Source organism: Chlorocebus sabaeus, chromosome 18 (assembly GCF_047675955.1).
Source record: "Chlorocebus sabaeus isolate Y175 chromosome 18, mChlSab1.0.hap1, whole genome shotgun sequence".
NCBI classification, from domain to species: Eukaryota; Metazoa; Chordata; class Mammalia; order Primates; family Cercopithecidae; genus Chlorocebus; species Chlorocebus sabaeus.
In genome coordinates this window covers 33,837,022-33,862,921 of record NC_132921.1, presented here as the reverse complement: position 1 = coordinate 33,862,921, position 25,900 = coordinate 33,837,022, and the positions used below count along the sequence as shown (strand labels likewise).

The window sequence follows — 25,900 nt, the reverse complement described above, 5'->3', positions numbered from 1 at the left end:
GTGTTTTAGTTGATGACTATATTCAAGATGCAATGATAATAAAGACTAAATTTTGCTACCCTAGGATTACAAAGTAAAAACTATGCTTAATTTGCTGATCAATTCCAAGGGAAAAAACTGCTTATAAACTGCTTACAAATCTACCATATGTTTAATTAAACAAAAATAATGTAAGACATTATAATGAATATCATGGGCTAGCCTGTTTATCAGGAATGATTAGCCAGAAAGAAAATATGACATTAAGCCATTGCATGTCTTTTTTTTTGAGATGGAGTTTCGCTCTTGTTACCCGGGCTGGAGTGCAACGGCGCAGTCTCGGCTCACTGCAGCCTTTGCCTCCCAGGTTCAAGCAATTCCTCTTGCCTCAGCCTCCCGAGTAGTTGGGATTACAGGCATGCACCACCACGCCTGGCTAATTTTGTATTTTTAGCAGAGACAGGGTTTCTCCATGTTGAGGCTGGTCTTGAACTCCTGACCTCAGGTGATCTGCCCACCTCGGCCTCCCAAAGTGCTGGGATTAGAGGCATCAGCCACTGCGCCTGGCCAACCCATTGCATGTTTACTGCAATTTCAATACCATGAACAAGAAAGTACAAGAAAGGCCTAACAGTCTTTCAGTACTTCATAAAGCAGCAATGGACACAACTGGTGAACATTTCAAAGGTTCCTTTATAGCACTGATACAGATATTTTCAAACCCAAGGACTTGATTTGGTGTATTATGTATGCTTTCAGTTACACAAATTGGTCTAATAAGCAAATGGGTTAAGTGGAAGCAAAAATTTAGGATTTGAAAGAAGGAATAGCTGAAATTTATGGCTCAAAGATAAGAGGGACTAAAATAATCTTGTCTGTCACCCAGGGTGGAGTACAGTGGTAGGATCAGGGCTGACTGCAGCCTCAACTTCCAAGGCCCAAGTGATACTCCTGCCTTAGCCCCCTGAATAGCTGGGACTACAGGTGTGCACCACCATGCCTGGCTAATTCTTTTGGGGGTAGTTTTAGTAGAGATGAGGTCTCGTTATGTTTCCCAGACTGGTCTCAAACTCCTGAACTCAAGTTATCCTCCTGCCTCAGCCTCTCAAACTGCTGGGATTAAAGGCATGAGTCACTGCACCTGGCTCCAATGAACTCCTTGGCCTCATTTTCCTCACTTGCAGAATATAAATTATCCTTACACTTCATAGAATTGCTAGGGAGACTAAATGAGATCACCTACATAAAAATACCAGAGCACCTGGTATAGAGCAAGTGCTCAATTAATGTTAACAGAATAGTAAACAACAAAGAAAAAGGAAGTTGAGTCAAAAGAGGGATACTTACGTCAGACTGAAAAGCATATGCAACATTTAAAAGGCCACAGACTTTATTAATGGAATTTTACTACTCTGTCTCGTTTTAAAGTAATTCTCATCTTATATTTGGGTTACATGTAAAAGATTTTCTACTTTAAAGGAATCTGCTTTAAGGATCACAAAGTGAAAGTTCTCTGTCGTTTGTAGGGAAGTTGGAAAAAACAGCTTCAACCTTATCATGGCCAACTGTTAATTCTAGCCATCATCTCCTTAGTTTTTGTGAGGGCAGGGAATTGAAGAAAACTGGTCCATACAGTAGTGGTTCCCAAATCCGGCAGGTTATCAGCACTGCTCAAAGAACTGTTTAACCAGACAGATTCCTGAGTTCATCACCAGTCTACTAGGTTGGAATCTCAGGTGGGATCCGGAACCTGCATATGAAAAGAGTGCTCCAGGGAACTGTTCATTAATTAAGATAATTCTCTTGAAGTCCTCATTTTAATGGAGGGAGAATCACTGTGACCAGATTCCTTCTGAGATAACCCCAATCAGAAGAGATTCCAGTATCAACATTATGAGTGTTCTATTGTGCCTTCCTACAGTCCTTGTCCTGCAAAATGACTCTGGAGGGATTCAACTGAGGAACTGGCCTTGGCTAAGATTTCCCATTTGCTTCCTTCTCAATGTGTAGAACTGGTGACTTGGAAAACTGTAGCAACATCCTGCAAATGTGTGTGTGTGCATGTGTGCATGTGAGATCATGGAGTTCATAACAGAAAATTTCTCACATGGGGATTAAATGGTCCTAAGAATCAGGTATTACATTATTCTAGCAGTTTCCGGAGCCATTTATGAGCCTGAGTTTACTATTCCATGGGAGGCCGAAGTAACTTATAAGACTTGATCTTTGTCTTTACTGGACAAGAAACTCAAGGAGAGTCAGAATGGGAGGGAGAGCCACTGTGATTGTTGAATTCTGCAGAGATCATTTTGGGCCTGGTGAAATGGCAGAAATGTCGTCTCCCCTTTGAGGATAGAAGCCCAGCACAGAACTATCCCCTTTATGCTGAATGCTTCCTAGCTCCCATCCCACAGCAAAAAGGTAATAATATTTCAGGAAAGAGAGAAAACGATTTTTTAAAAGTCTAAAGTGATAAAAACAAAAACAGGAGAAAAAAGTCAAATGACATCATTTGTACAATTAAAGTAGCTATATGCTAGCAGCAGATTTAGTCTGAAGAAGAGGCTTTGCTGCTGGGCTGGTGGACGGTGTCAGGCACTCAGTCTCCTCGACTTTCTATCAGGCCCTGAACACACACATGCTCTACATGGATCAGGGAAAGTGGAGAGAATGAACCAGAAAAAGTCAACAGTGGCTCTTTATTGGACTCTCGTAGAGCCTCACAGGCCCTCCATGCTTTTTACCCTCTGAGAAAGGTTCAGAAATAGGAAAAAATGAGATCACTTGAAAATTTTATCCTCATAACATAAATCAGAATAGTTTACTCTGCTTGAACTATGAAATCACTGCAGGTGACAGTCAAGAAGACAACCCCTGAGAAACTATTAAAAATTTAGTAAGGCCAGTTTACATAGGAATTAGCTTATTGATGAGAACTACTAAAGTAGAGGTCTTCACAGAAGGGTTTTGTAGCTCTAAGAATGCATGTGTGGAATAATGTAGACTTTTAAAAAGCGACTGTTTCAACTAAGTGACCGAGACCTCCAGTCTTAACTGAGCTTCTTTATAATATTCTGGAATAAAAGCTGACCTTTTAAGAGTCTATGGAGAGCCATTCTTCAAAGGACATTTTCTTGAAGCAGCATTTTATGGTCAACGGGCCCACTGTTTGTTGATATCCTTCTCTTTCTCATTTCCTCCCTCCCTCCCATCCAGCAAATATTAAAGTGCCCAGTATGTGCCAGGTACGTTTCAGATACCCCAGTGAACAAAATATGAAGACCTCTGCCTCCTGGAGCTTACATTATCTAGGAGGATAATAATAAATAATTATATAGTATGCTAGATGACAACTGCTGCGGAAAAAGAAAACATACAGTAGGACTGGGGGACTGGGAGTGCAGAAATGTAAACTGGGAGGTCAGGCAGGCCTGATGGAGAGAGAGATTTGCTCACGAGAGTAAAGACTTGAAGGGGATGCAGGAATGAGGCCAGCGGACATCTGGAGTAGGGAGAGTGATCCAGGCAAGGCTCTAAGAGTGGAGAGGGCTGGTGTGTTTGGAGCAATTATCTAGTGCTGTGCTTCTCAAACTGGAGCAGGCATCAGTTCACACAGGGGCTGATGTTAAAGCGTTGACTGCCCTAGCCCCACAGATTCTAATTCCATAGGTCTGGGGTAGGGCCCGAGAACCTCCATTTCTAGCAAGTTCCTAGGGGATGCTGATGCTGCTGATATGAGGATCACACTTTGAAAAACAGTGATTTGATACTTTATTTATTTATTTATTTAGAGATGGAGTCTCGCTCTGTCCCCTAGGCTGGAGAGAAGTGGCACAATCTCGGTTTCACCACATTGGTCACGCTGGTCTCGAACTCCTGACCTCATGATCTGCCTGCTTCTGGCTCCCAAAGTGGTGGGATTACAGGCATGAGCCACCACGCCCAGCCTTGATATATTATTTTTAAAACTCTCTGAGTTACTAAATAATAGTGGATAATTAAATCAATTTAATGGGTCTGACCAGCAATTTTAAAAAAAGAAACAGAATAGGCAATGTTGGAGCCCATCACATTTAATGAGGGTAAGCACTGTTTATGAAACTTTCATTTCAGTTGTATAAAAATGTGTGAATTGCATCATGATGTAAAATGTATTTTTTGCTGTGGGTGGCAGTCTAAAGAGTTTGAAAGCCACTGGTCTAATTACTTTATTGCACCATTAAATAATACAAGCCATATTAATACAGCAGAGATAATTAGGGGAGTCCTATTGTTCCAGTTAGACACTAAGCTGAACTTGCCTTGGGCCTTCTCTTGTATTCACACACAGATTTCCCCACCTGGATTTCTCTTTCATCCCAGCTTTATGGAAACCTTACCATCCTTTTAAGACAGAGACGGTCAAGTTCAGGTTTCTCTTAAATGTTCCCTGACTAGTTCTTCCCAGTAGTGTCTCCATTCCTTCTTCCAGAACTTAACTTCTACACCATTCATTTGACACGCAGTGTAAAGTACCCTGCTCTATTCAGCTTTGCAATGCAAGGGGGTGCCTTTCTCTCCTGAAAGGTAATACATTTTTCTGAGGGCAGAGGTGGTGTCTTACACACTTCTGTTTCCCCAATGTCCTAGCAATGCTATGGTCAAAGTGGGAGTAAAATAACGAGCTGCAGTAGGAAGAAACAAACCACATTTGTAAGTGATGCTTTGCTTGTATATTATAGGTGATATCAGTGATGATGATGATGATGCAAATTAATGTAAAGGGAGAGATGAGTGCACACATCTTGAGAAGCAAATCTGGGGACAGAAGGAGAATGGTGGTAGAAGGAGACGGGCCAAATACAGGAAAATCAACTGGTAGGGAAAGCTTAGAGGTAAGAGACCCTTTGTCTTCCACCCGGGAGCCTGGGCTGAGGGGGCCTTGGGACAGCATGCCATGGAGAAAAGCCTCACTCTTCACTGGGAGTCCCTCCTTTAATGTTCTGCACTAATGCTGTGCAGTGAATAAGGAGAGTTGAAGGACCAAAGGAGAAATCAGGATTTTGGCTGAGAAGGAGAGAAATAGGAATCCAGAGGTGGAGTGGAGAAGTTAATTTACCCCATGAATATGTATTGAATGAGATGGGTGTGCTGGGGGATGGTTTTTGCTATAATGGAGGGACATACGTGGTGCCATAGGAATGTGGAGAAAATCACCGAGTGTGCGTGGGTGAATCGGAGTGGGCTTCATAGAAAGCGGGGAGCACGATTGGCTCACCTGACAGACAAGCCATGAAACTGTGAGAACCCAGAAGCTGCACACACAAAGGCCTGGCATGCAAGGACTCTGTCCACCTGGCAATCGGCTAGTGGCTGACAGCGTTGGGGCACAGAATCCGTAGGAGGAAAAAGAATAAAACTTAAGTCAGGAGCTAGGCCATGAAGTGCCTTGCGTGCTGGATCAGAGCAGGGTATAAGAGCAGCAACAGGGCTAAGGACGCCTGGGGAGGAAGAAGGATGTGAAGTGGGGCCCCCGATTAGGAGTTTATAGCAATAGACTGTGGAGGAAATGTGGAGAAGCCACATGGGAGGGTGGCAATGTGGAGGGAAAGGAATGACTTGAGAAATGAGAATTTCTAGGGTTGGGGATCTAACAGTACTTTCATGTTAGAGGGAGGATGCTGGCTATTCATATTTCCACAGGTAGAGATGCACAAGGAGTGTGGATGTGTAGGGAGGCAGAAGAGAGTGACTGTGGACACACGGGGGTTGTTCCTGTGGGACCCCAAGGGGGCCCTCCCAGTATGGCACTCAGGAATCTGCTCTGGGGATAGAGAACTGACAGAGAATGCAAGATGCTTAGGGTGAGATAGGGAAGAGACCCCTGAACAGGAGCAAGGGGAAAGGTTTTAAGCAAGTCAATATTAAGAAGCTGTGAAAAACCTCTTGAAATTTCAGTTAGTATAATTTTTTATATTTTTCTTTATGCAACTAAAAACCACAAAAGTGTTATAAAAACTGGATATAAAATAAAGGCTTTAAAAATCATTTAGTGTGAAACTGGTAATTACTTTTAATTCCTATGACTTATCAAGTGTCTTGAGTATATGAGAAGTTTGGTTAATGTCAATAACATATTATTCCATACTTTCTTATTTACATTAAAAGGTAAGTTATCTTCTGGTTAATTCCTCTTGAAAAGCACTACCTAATTGTCAAACATTAAATACGGTAAAATTCTTAATCCTCAAATGACATAGATAATTCACTAAACTGAAAAAAAGAGGGGACTTGAGAGTCCAACATAATGAAACCTGAGGTGGTAGTGGTGTAAGAACATGCACAGATCTGGATGGATTCCGACCCATCACCATGACATTCAAATTGCTCCACAGTAAGCGAAATGCGAGCCAGGAACATGCCCTGTTGTGGATACAGACAGCGAGAGCTTTGAGCTGCGGCTTCTAAGTCGGCTTCCAGAGGACATACTAACTTTATTTATTTCCTTCCAAACCCTAAAGGAGAAATAAGCGACTCAGAATTTCAGAGCCTGTTCTTTAGGTCTCTGTTTAAGAAGGAGGGTCCGGAAAAAATAATTACCTGGTATTGCCTTTCCCAGACTTCACAGAATACCAGTAAGAAGAGAATGTTTAGAATGATATTAATACTATTTACTCTGAACAGCCAAGTTGTTTAACTATATAGACAGATTTATCCAAAGAGTATGTATTCCCACATAGGATATTACACAAATATTTTAGAAGGCTATGTCAAATAATATTTGATTGAAAAATATTTTATTTGGTTGGAAGTCAATTACTCTTCCATGGGCTTCCAGATCTTACTGTTTACTTGCCCAAAATTGGAAGAATACTACTTCTACACATTTGGCTTCCATTCTACAAAGAAAGGGAAACTTCTAAAACTTTAGGCTCATTGTCTTCAGCCGACATTAGCTGGTGAATTTCTCATGAGTAAGGGGCACTGTGATCCTCTTAACAATCCAGAAGGTAGTAGTAAATAATTTTGAGTTTCTAAGTGTTTAATTTGTATATTTTAAGAAACAACAAATCAATCAGTATATATTATTCCACATTTTCACAGAGCTTATTAAGACAGCATTTCCAATTTGAAACCAACTCTTTTACGTCAATATCATGTATAAAACTATTATTACATACCCGACAATTATTTTATCAGTATATATTAGTAAACTACTCCAAAGACTAATGTGCTGTCATGTAGCATAATGTAAACATTATTCAACACAGCTTGAATTTTCAATCAACTTTAGATACTGTGGTATTCTGTGAATTAAACTCTAGAGGTTTTAAGTGATTCATTTTATCATAAACACTCAATCCAAAAAGATGATTAAAATAATTGAGATAAGGCTTGATTGTAAGGATAAACAGCCTTTTTTTTTCTAGTAACATCTGTGGTAATAATATGCTATCATTTAAACCAACTAGGATGACTCACCATCTGTGGGTAAATGTAATTTTAGTAAATGTAATCTTTTCTAGTACTGGTGATAGTTCTTTTTTTTTTTTTTTTTTAAACTGAATCATCCTTCCTCTATCCTTTTGCAACCATGAAGTGAGATGGCAAGCTGAGGTCAGGAGTACAACTTCTTGCTATGTTCCAGAACCAATTAACTGGCCCACTTAAGAAATTTACCCATGACCTTGGCCTCAATAGGATCTTGCTCTAAATCAGAGTCAACTTGCCTGGGACCCATCATAGATCAATTATTTTCTCTATGTAGCCATAATTCTGAAAAACGAAAAGAGTTTCATTTTTGTTTATATGTTACTGTCTCAAATATAAATGACATTTTATTTTTGAACATAGTATAATAAATGAACAAATATTAACATACAAGTACTTAGCCAGCACATTGTAATTCATTTTGCTTTAAGGTAAGTATTACAGTGAACTACAAGATTAACCTTCCCCAGACTCCATTGCAGTGTCCTTTTTTGGCGGCCTTGATATTTCTACTTTGTTCCTGACTGAGCTTAGACACCAAGATCCATCACTTCCTGGGACTAGCCACTCTAATCCTCATGGATTTTTTTGTACTGGTTCACATGGTATAGTCTACATAAATTTGAAATAGTTCAAAAAAAATCCCACAAAAATACCCCCAAACCAACCAACAAACCAAGGTCTTACTTTATGTAAAAATGGAAATAATATGAATTCTCTATATTTAAAAAATTATCTGGAATAGGAACACATCCAAGCTGGAGGACCCAATGAACTGTAACCTGTTTTTATGCTATTACCACATGGTGGTGCTACTTTGGCTGATAAACAGAACACTTGCCATCTTTGCTCAGTACATGTGAATCTCACCGTTGTTTATGTACAGTGGAACTTCTGTAAGTGATTATGATGACTAATGTGCTGTTATTTTACAAACTCTGTTATTATAATTGAAAATATTTTTATATCCTACAACAACATCTCTCAAGCATTCATTAAGTAGTGGTTCTAGTGATAGTGCTGAACAACACAGCCCCCAGAAACAGTAACACTGGAACAGACGTGAGTTGTGATAAAACACTATGAAGGCCAAATATCCACTATGACCTCCTGTGTTGGTAATTTAGGTGAAAGCACTCTAAAAAATTAGAGCTAATGAAGAAAAAATTAAAAAGAACAGTAAAGTAAAAGTAAGCTGCAATGCTGTACATTCATGCATTCCCCCAAAGGATCTCTTTTACATCTTTTCTTATGGGATAATTGGTCTTGAAGTATGAGTTTTATATTGTGAGACTGCTTCAGGAATATATCTATCACACAGATGTAAATGCCTTCTTCAAATACAGCATTTCCCCCACCATCTCCACGAAGTGCATCTCTTTCCACTACTACATCCCAGGCACACAGTAAACAGTGCAGCAATCATGAATGTGGCCTGTGGAGCTAGATTTCCTGGGTTTCAATCTCCAGGCTCCATCATTTTCCAGTTGTATGGCCTTGGCTAAGTTTCTTAACTTCACTGTATATCAGTTTCCTCATCTGAAAAATTAGGATGATACCACTACCCACCTTGAAGGGCTGTGGTAGGGACTGAATGAGTTTGATATAATACATTTAGAACCTGTGTGGCACCTGAGTTAATATTATGTAAATATTAGCTACTGTTGTGATCATCTTCATCATCACCTTCCCAACAACTCGTGATGATACTTTTAAGGCCGAATTTGTTTCACTGGGTTAAAAAAATAAGGTGTCCTTTTATTAACAGTATATGAATTATAGTGCATGCCATGGTTGCTTGTAGGATATGCAGTGGTATGAAAGTATTAATGCTTCTTTTGCTATCTTCTTTTGAAAAGCTGTCAGAAACCTTTGTCACAGTTCTGAGGAGCCCTTCTAGTCTATGTACTGGGTAAGCAGCATGATTCTGGATAGGGCCTGCTCAGACACTAACATTTACATCAAGGGACACAGCAGTGTCAAGTGGACATTTCTTTAGCCATCTTACCTTCAGTCTGTCTTTGGGCAGCGCAATGACGCCTTGCTTAATGATTTCCAGGACCCGTTCCACTGACAGCTCAGCTCCAGCTTGCAGCAACCTTGAGCTAAAGAAGGTGATCACCTGTAATGTAAAGTGTTATTTTTTAAAACAAGACGTATGAAGTGTATTTTTAGTAGCTGCCTTCCTCACATGGTAAACTATCACGATTCCATTCCTACAGTGACCTGGCTTTTAATTCACTAGCCCTCCTAAATAGTTTGTTCTCTGTTGGGTTTGATAGCCGAATCAGAATTGCGCAACCCCTCCAATATCCAGGGCTGATTATTCATTCTGTGAATTAAGTAGCCTCCTGAATTCTACTCTTTCTTGTGCTGCCCAACCTTGCATTTACATTTCATTTATAGAGCAGTATCCAACAGAAAGTGGGGAGAGAAAGCTAAACCCTAAAGCCTATCACTTTTGAAGCTTAATAGTAGCTCTCTCTCTCTCATAAGGGCTTAACAGGAAAGAATTTGAAACTAATGGCCAAAATGATGTTTTGGGGATTATCTATGAATTTAGCCACATTTCCCTTATCGTGATCACCAGGGATAACGAATAGCAACCTATAATTACTTTTGCTTCATGTTATAGCACAGCCCAAAGTATGTAGCAAGATATTAACACAGTAGCATTCTGGAAATACACTGTTCCTAAAGATTTGTCACTAAAAAATGAAAACAAAACATCATTTTTCAGCAAATTATTTTTAAAACCACAACGTTCATAAATCAAGAAGACTGCAGATCCCTTTTAAATTCAAGAAAATAACATTTAGGTGTTTATAGTCAGACATGCAAAAATATAAAAAATTATTGTGTTTTTGTAAAGTTGAGCATTGCCTTTTATGTCTTCTATTTCATAGGTATAATATATTAAGTTACAAACAATCCTTCACAAACATTTTTATGCATTTTCTTTCAGAATTACTCTCCTAAATGCTAATTGTTTAAGAGTACAATAACTTTTCTCTTAACAATTCTAGTGGAAAATACACTATATTACATAAATGCCACCAAATGCATTTGTTCTGGAAGGTAAAGAGACTTAGCTGGCGCCACGGCCATTAACAAGCATGTGCCTCACAATTCTGTGGCAACGAGTGAGAACAAAGGCAGCTCATGGCTGGTGACACTGCTTGTGATTCCAGTCAAACCATTTCTTTATCTCAAGCAGTTTGCTGGCACCACCAGCTCCTTGGCAAGTTGCTTATTTTGCCCACAAGTTGCTTTTCTGGTATGTGCCTATGGGCCTTGTTCTTTCCTATGTCGGATTTCAAGTTCTTTTTGAGTTTCTGGGATTAATATTTTGTTCACAGAGTTTAGACACAGCAGGTCCAAAAACTGATTTTTATAATACAGTGAATAAGTCTTTGAAGAAAGACACAACACAGATAGCAAAACATATTGTAATAGATTACAATCCTATTTTTAAAATATGCAACAACAAATACACAAAATAAATGCTTTCCTTTTGTGTAAATATCTTCACAGGTTGTAAACACGAGCATAGTTTTTCTGAGAAAAGAATTGGTTAACCATATAAAATGCCAATTTTGTTGGTAAAAAAAAAAATGGTTTAATGTTCGAAATTTTATATGGGTCAACCTAACACCTATGCATAGTATTATCTTCTTTGACCAAAAAATATTTAAAGAGTAAGAGCATATCTGTTAAAAATACATTATAAAAAATAAAAAAAATGATAATTAAAAAGTAGATAGATGTTACAGATGCTTGAGGCTTACTGAATTTTTTTTTTCTTTCTAACATGTGCTGAAAGCTATTTCACTACTGGATTTTTGTTTTGTTTATAGCAGTAGATAATATAGACAAGGAGTAGTTCTCAAGCATGGCTGATCATCAGAAGTAGCTGAGAAGCCTTGTGAAATTCTGATCCCAGGGCCTGGTCAGGGACCTTCTATTACACATCAGACTCTCCAGGTGATTTTGATGATCAGCCAAAATCTAGACCACAGGTTTCCAAACTTTTCAGGTTATATACATCTACAAGTAAAAAAATGAGGATGTGCTTGCAATATATGTTCTAGTTTTTTATAAATCGTGCAATATTCTACAGCAGTAATGTTTTACATATTATGAAATGTTCATAAAATAAATTTAAAAGAACGAGATACAGATAAAATGAATTAGATTTAAAAAACCCGATGATACAAAACACGGTTTTTGTACTCACTAAAATGTCATTGAATATAATCTGGGTAATTACAGATTACTAATCACAGTGGTTTCACATGACCATCAGCAAGCACAGTATTCACCTGTGGTAAGATCCATCATTTATTACAGTGAATATAAATCCATAGTGCCAACAGTCTTCCTGATAACTTTTATGGATCCATTTGCTGTGAGATTAGACTGATTCATCACTGTTCTTCCCTTGTAATGTGGCACTTGTCCCAGGAGCAGGGGTATGTCAGCTCTGCCATTATCTTTTGTCATATGTGCTTACATTTTTCTATCACCTTCAGTGTGTGGGGAAACATGCTGTTTCATGAGGGTTTAACTAAATCCAGATACTGTAACCAGGAACATACATACTACACTAAGCTTTATGTGAATGAACAGGTGAGTGCATGTATGCCAAGCCCTACGAGTTGAGGAACTTCTATCTTCTCCCTCGGGATATCTGGAGTACTGAAGCTGACACAGCCCTGGCAGGTTGTAAAGGCCAATACTATTATTAAAACTAAATCTCTTTATTTTTAGATGAATAAATAAAAGCTCTAATATTTTCTTTCCATGCTTCTATGGACGAACTGTTAGTGCAATATCTAGGCGCATGTGCAGCCATCCGCTTTGATAATCACTAATCAAGATAACAAAATGCACATAATCAAAGCTAAATGTAACTAACAGTATTCACATACTACTCAAAGACTTGACAAACCAACAAAAGGGAGTGTACTTATGTGTCACACCACCAAGAACAAAGTAATGCAATGACAGTTTTGCTTTGTTGACTCTGAGGCCTATACTGGCTTTCCTCTAAGCCACAAGGAATTTCCATTTCCACTGGGAGAGCTGCAGAGTAGGCATGAGGCTGGGTTTCTAACTAAATTCCTTTTTCAAACTGGTTCTCATTTGTATGTTTTAAAGCTGACATTCTCATGTTTTTGCATTCAAACTCACACGATTTTAGAAAATGATAAAACTACCACTTGCAGAAGGGAAGTATAATTTATGTATCAAAACCGAAGAAACAAATCTATCCTGAATGTTTATCATGGACTGTGTGCTGTACACATACTATTGATTTAATTCTCATGACAATCTCACGAGGCTGATAAAAATCTCTGTCCTACAGAACCGTAAAAAGGATCAGAGAGACAAGAAACTAGACTGGGGTGACCCAGGCAAGTGGGAGGAGCAGGGCTCTAGCTCAGGTATTTCTTCTTATTTTATCATGTCTCTGGCAATTCCTACGTAGCAAAATGGAGCACTAGCTTAGTTTTTCAAATAGGCGATATCTGAGTGAAAGGTGTAAGTTGTTTAGCCAAACCTTTCAGATGTTATTCAATTGCAACATCACCAAAGAATGTGAGACAATTCATTCAAAGATATGAGCTTCTATTTCCTACTCCCAGGTTATAATTTTGCACATAATAGTACTTTTAGTGATGATGACTACAACAGATGTGTGGCTTTTATCAATTTGTATAGCAACCATTAAAACTGTTAAAATAGATGAACTTTTATTCCTCTGAAAATCTCTGCATGAGACACAGCCAATAACAGAAAAATTTAAGTAAAACCTTTAGTGAAAGTGGAGATGAATGCTTTGTCAGTGTAATTCAAAGACAACCTCTCAAAGGAAGGTACTTTTCCACAGTGCATGTTTTACAACCCTCCTCTACCTACCATATTTGGCTGTAACTCATGAAATCTAGGTACAGCACATTACCTTCCATTATGCTATTAGCTTTGAACAGTGATTGCCCAATGTCATATACTGATAAATCAGTTGTATACTTTGAGTAATGTCAAATCAAATTTAACCACCTGTCATGAAACAAGTGAATGATTATTATTAATAGATCACAGATTAATAGAAACGAGAAGCTTTTCTGGAGTAGAGGAGGGTGAAAAGGAGCTAGTATGTACTCATCAGGCAAACATGCTTGCTTGCTAAAAATGGCCACTCTCCTAAGAGGCAGAAGTAGACAGCTAAATTTTATTTTATTTTTATTTTTTAAGACAATGATAAACATGTGAAATACATATATATTTCCTCATTGACTTGTTTGAGTTTCTCCGCAAATTACTGTATTTTAATCAATACATATATTGACAACCCATTCAGCAGAGGAGCTCTCCCAAGGATTTACCAGGGAAATAAATAGATGATACCATTTTCTTGCTTCAAGAAAGACGCAATATAATTTGGGAGATAAGACAGATCAAATCTGTATAATTAGAATAGACATCATGGTAAAGTGGACAATGAACTACTCAAAGTCAGAAGGCTTAGATTTGATTCCTGCCTCTGATACTAACAATGTGACTTGTAAAACACTCAACATCTAGATGTAGCATGATGCAGTGGTTTAGAGAACTTACCTGGTGTGGGACTGCTTGGGTTTAAATCCCACCTCTCCTTATAATATCTTCAAAGTGACAAAGTTGCAGCATCTACTGCATAGGAACCAATAATGATAACGTGGCAACTTTGTCATTTTGTAAATGAGGGTACTGACACACACCTAATAACAGAAAGAGCTAATGTTTTGTGAGCACTTACCATGCACTTTGCGCTGTGCAGACATTAACTTATTTAAGGCTGCGAATTTCTGAGTTTTTGCTGGGTCCCACAAATTTTGATATGTTACATTTTCATTTTTGTTCACTTTAAATTTGCTCTATTTCCCTTGTCTATTTTTTGACACATGGGTGTAATGTTCACTTTCCAAGTATTTGGAGATTTTCCAGATATCTTTCTTATGGATTTCTATTAAATAGTTTAATTTCACTGTGGTCAAAGAACAGGTGATCTCATGTCATTTAAATTTGCTGAGGTTTGTTTTACGGCCCCATACGTGGTCTCTCTTAGTGAATGGTTCACGTGCACTGATGTTGTTGGGTGGTATGTTTTATAAATGTCAACTAATCAAGTTGGTGGTTAGTATTGTTTGGGTCTTCTATATAATCACAAATTTCTGTTTATTTGTTGTATCAATTACTGAGAAAGAAGTGTTGACTTCTCCAATTATGGGTTTGTTTGTGTCTTCTTGCAATTCTATCTGTTTTTATTTCGTGCATTTTGAAACTCTGTTGTACACACGTTTATGGTTGTTATGTCTCCTTGGTGAATTGACTTCTTTCTCATTACATGGAGTCCCTCTTTACCCTTGGTAATGCTCCCGGTGTGGAAGTCTACTTTGTCTGCTATTAATATAGTCATCCTACCCTTTTATTTTTGATTAATGCTTACATAGTAAAACTTTTTTTATCCTTTTGCTTTTAACCTATCTATTCCTTTATGTTTAAGGTGGGTTTCTGATAGACAGCACATAGTTAAGTCCTGCTGTTTATCCAATCTGAAAATTTCCGTCTTTTAATCGAGGCATCAGGATTATTTGCATTTGATTTAATTATTGGCATGAATGGATTTAAATCTATATTTCTTTTTTTGCTGTTGTTCCACTATTATTTATTCTGCTTTTCCTGACTGCCTTATTCTGCTTTTCCTGTCTGTAGTTCATGGATCCTGGAAGAAGAGATATTTCTGGGTCAGAGATGGAGGGAAGTTTGTTAGTCACAGCAACAGCAGTGATCACAGCATCTGCATTACCACACTGGCTCCCCAAGCCCCAGTTTGCTCAGGGTGATGTGACAAGGGTCAGACAATACCTGCACATCCAGTAAATTATATTAAAGGACAGAACCCTGAGCTTAGGGAACCCGAATCTCTTAGAGTGGTCAGTAACCATGCCTATCTTTTACTCCAGAAGGAGATACAAACATCTTTGAAAAGATAATCCAGAGCAAAGGACAGTCAGTGCCTTTGCTCACAAGATGAAATCTCTGGAAAATTATCTCCCAACACACATATGTGCCAACTTCCAATTCTTCCCTCTCATCCTTTGTGCTACTGCTGACACATATCTTACTTTTACATGTTATAAACCCCACAATACATTGTTAATATTTTTATTTTAGACAAAATGGGTTGGCAACCTATAGCCTGTGGGCCAAATCTGGCCTGTTGTCTGTTTTTGTAAATAAAGTTTTATTGGAACATAGCCATACCCACTTGTTTACACATAGTCTATGGCTGCCATTGAATTACAATGGCTGAGTAGAATAGTTGTGACAGGGACTATGTGGCCTGTGAAGGCTAAAATATTTACAATCTGATCACTTACAGAAAAAGTTTGAGGACCTCTTCTTCAGACAGTCAATTATTTTATACAGTGAATCAACATAAGAAAAAACTTTTTATGTTTACCTTTATTTTTGCTATTTTTGGAACTCTTAATTTCTTTTTGTAGATCCAAGTTTCTGTCAGATACGATAGCTCTTCTGTTTCAATAACTTCCATTAACTTGCCTATAGTACACACTAGCAATAAGTTCTCTCAGTTTTGTTTGAAATGTCATTATTTTGTATTCAGTTTTTAAAGACATTTTTTGGGTAAGATTTGTTTTTAATTTTAGCATTATAAAGATGTCACTTCATTATCTGACTTGCCTAGGTTCTGTCAAGAAAACTGCTGTTACGATCTTTGTTCCTCTGTATATGTTTATTTTTTTCTCTGGCTGAATTAAAGACTGTGTTTTTTATCTTTGATTTTCAGATGTTTAAATATAATGTCTTAAAAAAATGGATTTATCCTGATTGGGGTTCTCTGGGCTTCTTGGATCTGTAGTTTCATGTCAGTATTTTTGGAACATTCTCAGCTATTATCTCTTTAAATATTTCTTCTGAGGTGTTCTTTCTCTCTTCTCCTTCTGAGACTCCAATTATATGTATATTGAATCATTTGATATCATCCTATAGCTCTTGGATGCTATGTTCTCATTTTTCACGTTTTTCTCACTGTGTTTATTTGGATAATTTCTACTGACCTGTCTTCAAGATCACATATTTTTTTTCACAAGCCCACTAATGAGCCTGTCACGGCAATTCTTTGTCTGTCATATGTTTTTTACTTCTAGCATTCCCATTTTATTTTTTCTTACAGTTCCCATCTCTCTCTGGAACTGTTTATATATGTTGTCACCTTTACCCCTAGGACAAAGGTTGGTATGTATCTTCTATAAAGAACCAGGTAGTAAATATTTTCAGTTTTGTGGGTCCCAATATAGTCTCTGTAACACATCCTTCTTTTTTTTTTTTTAAAACAATCCTTTAAAAACATAAAAAACATACTTATTTCACAGGCTGTACAAAGACAAGCTGTGGGCTGCATTTGCCTTATGGGTCCTACTTAGTTGACCTTCATATCAGATCTTTGAAACTGATAAATCATAATTACAGTCCCAGTCTGACAGTTCCAACATCTGAGTCATCACTGAGTCTGGGTCTGTTGTCTATTGACAACATCATTTTTTTTCTTGCCTTTTTATGTCTCATAATGCTTGGTTGAATGTTAGACATCATGTGTAGAACTGTAGAGACTGACAGAAATACTATTTATGATAAATTCAGGCACATCTCTTCTTAGGTCAGGCTTGGAGGTAGAGCTGATTCACTCAGAAGGTAAGCTGAATTTGAGTTTGGCTGTTGCTGTGGCTACCTTCAGTGCACCACATCCTCTAATGACGCCTTCTGCTTTGCTGGGATTTGAAGTGCCACAGGTTTTTCAATGTTCATGCTCCACTTTCTGCTTTCAGTGAGCTCTGCATGCCTGGGTCCCAGAGTAGGGTCTGTATCCATGCCCTTGATCTTTCCCAGCAGTAGATGCTGCTGCTTGTTACTCAGTACTTGCTAGGCTGGTGGCAGAAGGTAGGGGATTCTCTACCTGCTGTCCTAAGCCCTCAGTCTTAAATGGGGCTCTCTATGCCTGGGCCTAGGGCATAAGGCTTTCTTAGCTTTCTCTCCCCTTTCTTCTGATGGCAGCCAAACTTTGCCCTGTATCTGTGATGAGTTGTTGGTAGGATACCTCTAATGGTACTCTTGTAGAATCCTGGGGCTAGGACAGTTTCCTGCCCTTTACCCAGAAGTAGAGAGTTTTTTAATCTTTTACATGCAATAAAGGGTCTCTGCCTATGCCCTGAGGGCAAAAATGTTTAGTGCCTGCCTCTGCACCCCACCCCTCCACCCACCAGCAATCTAAGGCTTTTGCACCATATGAAAGAAAGGTCTGGCAGGGGAATGATGCTACGCATTTTTCTATAGGTATATTACCTTGGGAGGCTCTCTCTGGCTTCCTGCCATGCCCCCAGTCTCAGTGGAAAACAGCCTGTGAGTGCAAATTCCTCTGGTGCTTGGGTCTCCTGGGTGTTCTGTAATGTCATGCTAGTCAACACTCAACCTTTAGCAAGTTATTAAAATTGCATCTGATTTCTTTTTACCCACTTGTATGGTAGCTGCCTAGTCCTATGCTCTTCCACAGGTGATCCAGTCCTGGTGTCTCACCTCAACTTGAGGGGTGGGCGGGCCGATGATCCCTACTTGGGATCTAGGCTACTTGGTTGCCTTGTGACCTCAGCTCATTTATAGGTTCAAGAAAAGTTATGATTTTGTAGTTTACCTCTTTTTCTCTTTGTTAGGGTAGAACTCTTCCCAGCTTTCTATATCCTAGGCAGAAGTCCACTCTAGGGAATTTATTTTTTAGTAGTAAATTTACTGAGGTACAATTTCATACAATAAAATAAACCTACTCATTTTAATGGTACAGTTCAACCAGTTTTGACAAATATGCATACCCTGTAACCACCTGCCCCTCATTATCACAGAATGTTCACTTCACCTTCCTGGTCAGTTCCCCATCACTCCGTCCTACCCACTATTCTCTGTGCCTAGAGTGCTGCTCTGTCCCCAGATAGCTGCATAGCTCACTCTCTACCTGCTTCGAGTTTTGGCTCAAACGTACCTTCTGAGAGGCTTCCCTGATCACATTCTTTAAATCTGCAATCTCCTACCCCTATTCTAATGAGCTCTCATTATTCTCCTTTTTTCTTCTTCTTTTTTTTTTTTTTCCTTAAGCAACTGGGTAGATACTGATGTCATATATTGGGATAAGAAAGACTGTAGAATAAAATATTTTATATTGTATTGGTTTTTGCAGAAAATCAAGAATTATGATTTAACCTTGTTCAACAATTGTGGGACCGTCAAGTCAGTAGCCTAATGTGTTAGTTTAGACCTTGATAAGGATGGTCAAGTCTGGAAATACACAAGATCTAATGTGAATTCTACACTGTTCAGAGATAAAAATATTTCTTGCCTTTACCATACTATACAATGGTTACAGTTCATTGCATCTGTCCTCTACTTATATTCAGCCATTTCTTAGGTAACTAGACAATTTATTTTATGTTCTCTCTTGTTTGGTGTCATATTCTACCTTGTCTTGCTGCTTAATTCAGCCTGATCATATCACCTAATGTTTTAGATGGGAGAGATAGGTACCCGTGTGTAATAAAAATATGGGCACTTGAAAACCATATATCTAACTCCTTCTGCTGAAGTTAAAAGTGCTCCAAGGTTAGCCACTTCCGTCTTCTGAGATACTGAGTGCTGCTAAATGTCTTAACCAAAAATAATCAACTCTCAACTCCCTGCCTGCTAAAAATAACAGTAGATTCGTCTCCTCCACCAACTTTTTTTCTTCTACAGTCTTCCACAGTTAACTTTTGAAGGTTAACTCTATGAAAGAAGAAAGTAGCAAAAGCTTGTTTAAGCCAAAATTTCAGGTGTCTTTAGGGGATAGAAGGGGAAGGTAAAGTACTGAAAGAGGCAGAAATAGAGATGTTATTTATATCTTTATCACAGCAATCTTTTCAAAATATGTAAAAAGTGTTTAAAATGTTTTTTAAATGAATTTCCAGTGTGCCCAGCACTATTTTGGATGATAGTATTCAACAAAAAGTTGTTGGAAAACCTGCTCATTTGGAACCTTACTTAGGTTTATCCAAGTGAATGTTGAAAACACGGGATTTAACAGAATGAGAACCTGGATTCAGGGCCTGGTTGACTGACTTGCTAGCTAAGTGGTCTCAAGCCCTTCTCTAGCCCTGCTCTCCCTTCCTCCTAGGGATGGCAAAAGGGCCAATGAGATAGAGCCCCCTGCAACGATATGTGATAATTATTCAAGACAATGACCCTTAGGCATCTGAGAAACCTCTCAGCATCTTGGTTTTCTTATCTGTAAAGTGGGATAATAAGCCTAGCTCACATAGATTAAGGATGGTAAAAGAAGTCATATACATGAGGCACTCAAGCCTCATTCCCATCATCTGGAAGGTGTACTTAAAACTGTTTAGGCATTTGTTTATGTGGTTTTAAGAACTGCATAACAGCATATAGCCAAATGATTAGCCTGAGAATGCAGTTTTTACTAAATACAGGTGACGTGTAAATAAGTGGCCCATTCTTCCGACAACGACAGAAAAGTAAGTACAGGTGTAAGTCCAACTTAACTTCCTGCTTTTACTTCTACATGGTTCTATACTGTGTGCTTACAGTGAGGTCCTTTCTACTTCCTCACCTCCACTCTGCCTTTCACTTCTTCCAAAGGAGAATGTGTTTCAAATGGATGTAGTTTAAATTCTTTGCATGGTTCTGTGTCCTTATATTAAAAAAAATTAATTTGGTCTTTCAGAGACTTACTTCTTCTTTTTCTTGTGTGTGTGTGTGTGTGTGTGTGTGTGTGTTTAAGAGACGGTGTCTCGCTACATTGCCCAGGCTGGTCCTGAATTCCCGGACTCAAGAGATTCTCCTGACTCAGTCTCCTGAGCAACTGGGATAACAGAGCACCACCACGCCTCAGAGACATTTTTAAGGATATCAACTGCCTGGTTACTAAGAATGTTCCTTATTGCACCACTGATGGAATAAAGACCGATTGGATTTCATTAGAACTGATTTTGAAAGAGAAAGTAATTACGTTTGTGGATATGATATGATCAGATGGTTTCGTAGGCAACCGTGGGAGCATTTAGTGAATGCGTATAGTGGTTAGGCAGAATTACTACTAGCATGGGCCTTATCATCAAACTCTGGGTTTAAGTTCTGGCTGCATCACTTTCTAAATGTGTGACAGTAAACAAGTTAATTAATCTTTCTAACTTGGTTTCTTTATCTGCAAATTGAGGACTAAAATGAAATATACTTCATGGTTTATTTTTTAATGAGGATAAGTAAGTTAATGCATGTAAGTGCTTAGCAAGTATGCAATAAAAGCTAGTGATGATTAGAAAAGAAGCAAATGGCTTTTGATGTGGTTTAAATAAAATTTTAAAGCTAAATACTCCAAATGATGTGTAATATTGCAGCTATTGCAGCTATGACCACAGAGGGAAAAAAAAAATCTCTGGTTTAGTCTTTTGTCAGGAACACAAAGAAAATATTGCCCATCACAATGAAAGGTACTGGGAATTAGAGATTATTTTTCTCCAATATACTGCAGGTGTATATTACCAGACATACATAGCCCATAGTTCAGGTGACTATCTTTAAAAAATTTTTTAAAGGAAAAAAGAAAGAAAGGAAGGAATGAAAAAAGAAATTGGAATGAGGGAGGTCCAGAGAAAGGCAAAAGTTAGGACAGATGGGATAGAGGACTGCCACAAGGGCAGACTGAAATGAATGGGATGGCACAGTTTAGAAACACGAAGACTGAAAACAGACATGTTGGATATTTCTAGAATGTAAAGATCTCAATAAATCTTGGAAAACCAGGAATATCTCCCTACCTCTGGAGCTTGAAAGAGATACATTAATAAACCAATACAAGAAAATACTATTTTAACATTACAATGCCCATTCATGGGTGATATTCTTAGATGAAATATTAGACATCAAGAGTCTCAAGACTATAAAAGGCCACACTTGGCATCAGATTAATTTTTAAAAAGATATAAAGATAGGAAAAGTAGCATGCCAAGAGCAAAACCCCACAGGCTTTTGTTTTCCTTGGGAATCCTTATGGTAGTTTCTGGGCTAGTCTTTGACCCTTCAAATGACAGCTCAGATGCAAGAGAATGAGACTACTGTAGGCAGATGCAGTAGCCACCCTACCTTAGAACCATGTCCCAAATAGAAACCAATATCCTTGTGACAGTCTCAGCTTCTAGGTCTTTGTAAAGGATGTGCCCAGTTATAAAAGTTCTCTCATTCAGAGAAGCCCAAAGCGATGGCTTCTCATCAAGTATTTGTAGTTCATTCATAGTCCTCCAAGTAATGACTCAGCTTACCAATCAAATGTCATTTTATCACATTATCATTTTATCATAGCAGTGTTGCTTGGTAACACAACTGACATTCTACCTCCATTAGATTTCCAGAGAACTGAGCTAAAAGCATCTTAACCCAAGGCCAATTTCTCATGTAAAAGGGGAAAAAGTTTTGTGAAACCTTTACCCACAAGCATAATGAGTCTTAAACTCAGTATTTTACCTCCAAAAATACTACTGGCAAGAAACAGAAATGAATTTGGACAAATTCATGAATGACATGGTTAGAAGAAGCTTTTCAGAAGTAAGTAAATAGCTGCCTATAAATTTGCCTTCACAGAGAGAACAATTTCTACTGGATGTTATAATCCTTAAGACTGCTTGTAGGAATAACTGTTAAGAGGAATGGATATAATTAAAAAAAAAAAAAAAAAAAAAGAGGAATGGATAAAGGCTCTGCTTGAGTTCTGGATAGTTTCTTTGAGAGCTGAGATGACAGCAGGGACGTCATTCTCCCATGAGATACCCTCCAGCCCCCATAGACTCTTTACTTCCCTTAATAACTGGTACTTTTGCATTCTCATCTTCTATCAAAGCATAAAACTAACACAAATTCTTAAGACTATAAACCACAATTTACCATGTTGTCAAAAATAGTCTATCCCATAAAAGAAGACGGAGTTAACTTGTGATGGGTGTTCCTTAGGCAATACTTTGTTTCATAATCTTATTAACACTGACACTTTTCAATTTTAAAGAGATCTTATCAACACCAACACTTCTTAATTAAAACTCAGAATTAACAAGAAGGACATGGGGCCAGAGATGAAATATTCGAGAAGTTGCCTAAGGATGCGCTCACACACATCCTAAATATCAGTGAATCTACATGGGAGTATACTGGTTCATAAAGATTTCCCTTAAAATGTCAAAGTTTGATTCTTAAAATAAATATCCTTGTGTGAAATGGTGTTTCTGCTTTACCTTGATTGCATGGATGGCAACTATACCCAAATTCCCCAATTCTGTTAATGATACCTAAATGATGTTGATATAAGCGTAGGAAAATGACAAGAGTGTGCATGGCAAAATATTTTGCTATAGCTGCAACCGTTAGGTATATAATTGAAGCAGCTTAAGGAAAGCCAATGAAATTAAGCTGACAGAGAGTTTTAATATTGATTTCTGTTTACCAGCAATCATGAAAAAGCTGTGAAAATCAATGAATGGATTTGCAATAGTATACTCAACTGTAGATTAAACTCACATTTAATTGTGTAGATTCCAGAGTATCCAGCAGTTAATACATCCTATGTGTTAAGAGTCTGGAATGGGAGGCTAGCTATGGCCCAAACCTGATTTCAACCAAGTACCTAACAACTACACAAAACTCTACTAAGACAAACAAAAGATTAACCTACTTCGGCAAACTGGCTTATGAGAATGGATAGAGACATTCTTAAATGTCTGAAATTTGACCAGAATCTATGTGTTGCTGCCACCCTGAAAGCAAAAAGGAGGTTTTTGTTTAGAAGCCACTCTCTACCTTCTCTCTCCATCCCCAAAGTAGTTCAGCCTCTATCTTTGCTTTCAAAACTCTGACAGACAGGCTTCTACACTCCAGGCAGGGGCCTAAAGAATTCTTATCTAAGGACATGGACTAGCCCCCAAAACAAGATTTAATGATACTGATATAAAGGGGTTCCAAGGAAATGACCATCTAATTAAGAAGAATTTCACAGACCAAAAGTGGCAGGGAAGAAATAATTTAAAAGACTATTTGGCTGGGTGCAACGGCTCACGCCTGCAATTCCAACACTTTGGGAGGCTGAGTGGGGAGCATCACTTGACCTGGGGGTTTGAGACCAGCCTGGGCAACATAGCAAGGTCTTGCCTTTACACACACACACACACACACACACACACACACCCCCCTGCGTGTGGTGATGCATGCCTGTATCCCAGCCAGTTGGGAGGCTGAGCTGGGAGGATTGCTTGAGCCTGTGAGTCAGAGGTTGCAATGAGCCATGGGCATGCCACTGTACTGTAGCATGGGCAACAGAGTGAGGCTCTGTCTCAAAAACAACAACAGAAAGAATATTTGATAGCATTGAACATCAGTCTCTAGACTAAAAAGGCTCTTCAAGTATCCACTACAATTACCCAATGCACAGGAAATCACGATGTTCCAGAACACAAGGATAAAGAGATCAGAAAAGCTTCCATAAAGACCAGGTCATATATAAAGGGAGAAGAAAGATGTTTCAGACATGATAAATTTAAAAATAAAAAAATCTATCTCATATACACCATTTTCCCAGAAAGCTACTATAGTATATGCTCCATCAACGCAAAGTAGTAAACAAAGAAAGACAAAGACACAGGAGCCAGGCTTAACCAAAGGAGAGCACTGAAGGCAATTCCCAAGAATACACTGTAGCTGTGCAGAACCAGTGCACAATGGGTGTGGCAGGTAGCAGGTCTCCATAGAAAGAGCAGATTTGAGAATGTTACCTGATCTGTTGGACTATTTGCAGAGGAGTTTTAGAGTTTTATTGAAAAGTTTGTAGCTGTGTTAGAGATTGGATATTTGCAACATATAACCAAGAAAAGTTTAGAATCTAGAACACAAGAATAATAAAATATTTATTGATAAGAAAAAGATAAATAACTCAATAGAAAAACTAACAAGACTTGAACAGGCAGTCTCAAAAGAGGAACTCTAAATGGCTAATAAACATATGAAATATGCTTATCCTTATTAGTAATCAAGGAATTACAAATTAAAAGTATAATAAGATGCCATTACAAAACTGACAAAACTATCAAAACAATTTTTTATGAGTATGTAAAGCAACAGGAATTCTCATACAGCAGTGACTAAAGTGTAAAATGGTAGCACCCCAGGGAAAATGGTTTGGCATGATACACAACACCCAGCAATTCCACTATTGGGTAAACACCCCAGAGAAAGGTATGTACATGTGCTTACTTACTATTGAAATTATATATTTATGTTTGTTTCATAACTTAATTATTGAATGTCTTCCTAAATATAAGTAACACAAGGACAGTGATGGTGGCTCTTCAGTTTACTTGAACCTAGCACTGTGAATTATATTAGTTATTCAAAAAATATCTATGGAACCAAATTGAATCAGAAAACACTAATATGGCAGTAGAAAACTTAGCAAAAACATTTTTAAAAAGGACAGGAAGCAAACATTCACAGACGTGTAAAAAATGTTAAACCACGTTAGTAATTAAGGAAATTAAAATATGAAAAAATACCATTTTTGCCATAAAAAGACATTAAAATAATTACAATGCTGAAAGCTACAAAAGTACAGTGACATAGATCCTCTCATAGGTCACTTGTGGAAGTATAAGATGATATACAGGTGCATAAATTATTATTATTATTATTTTTTGAGACAGAGTCTCACTGTGTTGCCCAGGCTGGAGTGCAGTGGCACGATCTCAGCTCACGGCAAGCTCCGCCTCCCGGGTTCATGCCATTCTTGTGCCTCAGCCTCCTGAGTAGCTGGGACTACAGGCGACCACCACCACGCCTGGCTAATTTTTTGTATTTTTAGCAGAGATGGGGTTTCACCATGTTAGCCAGGATGGTCTCGATCTCCTGACCTCGTGATCCGCCCATCTTGGCCTTCCAAAGTGCTGGGATTACAGGCGTGAGCCACCGCTTGCCTGGCCTTTTTTTTTTTTTTTTGGGAGACGGAGTTTTACTCTTGTTGCCTAGGCTGGAGGACAATGGTGTGATCTCAGCTAACTGCAACCTCCATCTCCTGGGTTCAAGCGATTCTCCTGCCTCACTCTCTCAAGTAGCTGGGAATACAGGCATGAGCCACTGCGCCCAGCCCAGAGGCACAAATTCTATAGTTTTTCTGGAAAGCAATTTCGCAACCTGTGTTGAATCTTGAAAATAAAGATGCCCTTTGACAGAAAAACTAGTAAAATTCCAGCTTTAAAACCATACCAAAAATTAATTTTAAAATTTGAGATAAGACTTATTTATAAACTTTTCATTC

The 25,900-nt window shown here is 38.3% G+C and overlaps 1 protein-coding gene across 6 annotated transcripts in view; it reads right to left on the bottom strand.

Annotated features, from left to right (window-relative positions):
- DYM (dymeclin) overlaps positions 1–25,900 on the bottom strand; it is a 398,885-nt gene that overhangs the window by 52,559 nt on the left and 320,426 nt on the right. For all 6 annotated transcript variants that reach the window (XM_007974061.3, XM_007974066.3, XM_007974065.3 and 3 more), the window contains one exon: positions 9,458–9,571. In XM_007974061.3, the coding sequence (XP_007972252.1) occupies positions 9,458–9,571 (114 nt within the window). The remainder of the gene's footprint in view (positions 1–9,457; positions 9,572–25,900) is intronic.